Source organism: Rhipicephalus microplus, chromosome 10 (genome assembly GCF_043290135.1).
Source record: "Rhipicephalus microplus isolate Deutch F79 chromosome 10, USDA_Rmic, whole genome shotgun sequence".
Classification (NCBI taxonomy): domain Eukaryota; kingdom Metazoa; phylum Arthropoda; class Arachnida; order Ixodida; family Ixodidae; genus Rhipicephalus; species Rhipicephalus microplus.
In genome coordinates this window covers 47285701-47288112 of record NC_134709.1, presented here as the reverse complement: position 1 = coordinate 47288112, position 2412 = coordinate 47285701, and the positions used below count along the sequence as shown (strand labels likewise).

Sequence of the window (2412 nt, the reverse complement as noted above, 5' to 3'; positions counted from 1 at the left end):
TCTTTTTTAAGTTTATTAGACTTTTTTAAGGTTTCATGCTGTTTATAAATCTAACACATTCAAACTATTACCTATATTACCTAATTAATCCAACCCTCCCTCTAAAGAAGTGAATTATTTAAAAATCAAGGCACCGTTCCTTTCATTGCCTATCCCCCTAGGTGGGTTGCGCCAAGCTGTTGAGGAACCAGCCAACCAACCAACTCGGGCCGCTTTGTGGGTGCGCGCCAATATTAAAAGGATTATAATCATCATCATCACTTCGCCAATCTCCTGCATTGCGAAAGAGCCATGAGAAGAGAAGAATGAGAAGAACAAGCTGCTGACGATCCCCATTTTACCAAATTAATGCACAACAGGTGCGTCAGAAGACAACAGCGTTATGGACAACAAAGCAGGAACATCCAAGGGCGTCACGGCTGTTCCGACTAAAGACGTGCCACTGGCGTGTCTGTACCGCATCAAGCGAGATATCACGGACTTCAACGTTGACCCGCCACCGGGTATCTTCATCGCGCCCGCGGAGAACGACATCACAACGATCAACGCCATCGTGATGGGCGCTAAAGGTACGCCGCTCGAAGGCGGGTTCTTCCACTTCTGCGTGCAATTCACCGATAAGTACCCTCTCGAACCACCGAAGGTGCGCTTCATGACGACGGACGCTGGGCGGGTTCAGTTCAACGAGCACATCTACAAAGACGGCTCCATCTGCCTCAGCACACTGAACACATTCGGGTCTACATGGACCCCAGCCCAGTCGCTAAGCAGCCTCCTCGTTTCCATCCAATCGCTGCTCTGCGATGTGCACAAGTTCAAGGACGAGGTGGCCAATGATCGCTTCGAATCCATCTTGCAGCACGAGACCATCAGGGTTGCTGTCTGCGATACGGTGGAGTCTTGCCTACGAGTCGATTCGCCATTAGCGCAGACCTTGAAAGACGGCGTGCTCCAGAAATTCTCAGAGTTTTACGACAGGTACGAAGAAGTGGTGAAGTCGAGGATGCAGCTTACTGGAACGCAAATGCATGACCCCGCCAGATTCAACGCAGGCACGTATCAGTTTGAAAAGCTGCTGACAAGGCTGCAAGAGTTGAAGCAAAAAGTCGCCGAGAAGAACGAAGCCGCTGCGGTGAAGGCTCAGACTTGATGTCCACAAAAGCTTTGCGACTTCATTCGCTTGAAGCGAGCCGCAACGTAATTATTCTACAGTTGGTCAACCTTAGCGAAAGATTCCCGCACAAATTGGCATACGGCATCTCGCCTTGCTCAAGACATCCCCAATGAACCTAATGGGACAAAAAAAAAACCTTTATTCGCCCCCATTTTATCTTGAAAAATCAAAGCAATCGCTTAAATAAATGTGTGTTCAAAATTTCCACGCGTACTTTATTTTTGTTGTGTCAGTTATACTATGCAGTAAATTCTAGTCCTTGCCAACATTGATGAGTTTGCACGTCTTTTATGAGAACGAAGCAGACAACAGAATAAATAATTTACCCTACCACAGTAAAGAGATATATCTATCTTTGGTTAAGCAATCTGCCATGCACACACCGAAGCCGCTAAAGCAATTCGCATGACGGATACGCATTGAATGGGGGCCGTAATTGGCTTCTTATTTAGAGTATACCATCAGTCACCCGTGGGCTTTTCTTTGAGTGAGGTAAGCCCAATTTTATGACGGGGTATGCTTTAACTTGTAGCCTCGAAACGATGGCCTCTGTCTAAAATATATCAAAGTACGTCGACGAGAACTTCTCAATTTCTGCCTTATTTTGGGACATGAAATGTCGGCGTGATGTTGTCTTTTGTCGCAAAGATCTGCTGATGTTCTGATGTGTCTAAAGATCCTGAACAAGTTTCCCTATTAGTACAGGCATCTCTAAAACAACAGCATAATTTTACGACGTTTCGAGGGTATTTCCGCTGTTATGGTTTGATTCCTGTTGTGACCACACATTTTTCTATTGTAGTAGAAACATTTCTTGCCGCACTCCAGATGCATGCATTTATTACACTTTCTTTGATTTTTCCGCCTCACTTCTTCCACCGAGGGTCTTAGGGAATGTGCCTGTCCCACCTTTGTCCCGTGAAACCAGTACAGAGCTTTGTAGATTTATATTCATTTTCCTGAGCGCGAAGTAATTCCTGCTCAGTTTGGTCGTGAAAATATTTCAGTTCTAGATATCATTCAAGATAGTTTCACTCTAAACTGTCCATTTTTTTTTTTCAGATAATGTCACACCTTCCTCTTATTACATGTGGACGTCTGTACGATAATTAGCCAGTGCCACCCAGAAAAGTGTCAAAATATGCACGAGTTTTTTTTTGTGTGTGTGTGTGACTACATATGACCGAATTTTTCAACCTGTAAGACGTTTTACCACGGGGCAAGAAAATTTGGAGATC

General features: G+C 44.9%; 1 protein-coding gene across 1 annotated transcript; it reads left to right on the top strand.

Moving 5' to 3' along the window:
• Nucleotides 1-382: 382 nt before the first annotated feature.
• Nucleotides 383-1150, top strand: LOC119181705 (ubiquitin-conjugating enzyme E2 Z). The gene has a single exon (XM_037432948.2). The coding sequence runs from the start codon at nt 383-385 to the stop codon at nt 1148-1150; it is 768 nt and encodes a 255-aa protein (XP_037288845.2).
• Nucleotides 1151-2412: the final 1262 nt, after the last annotated feature.

Coding starts and splice junctions, on each gene's coding strand:
- LOC119181705 (XM_037432948.2), top strand. CDS start 383: ATGGACAACAAAGCAGGAACATCCAAGGGCGTCACGGCTGTTCCGACT.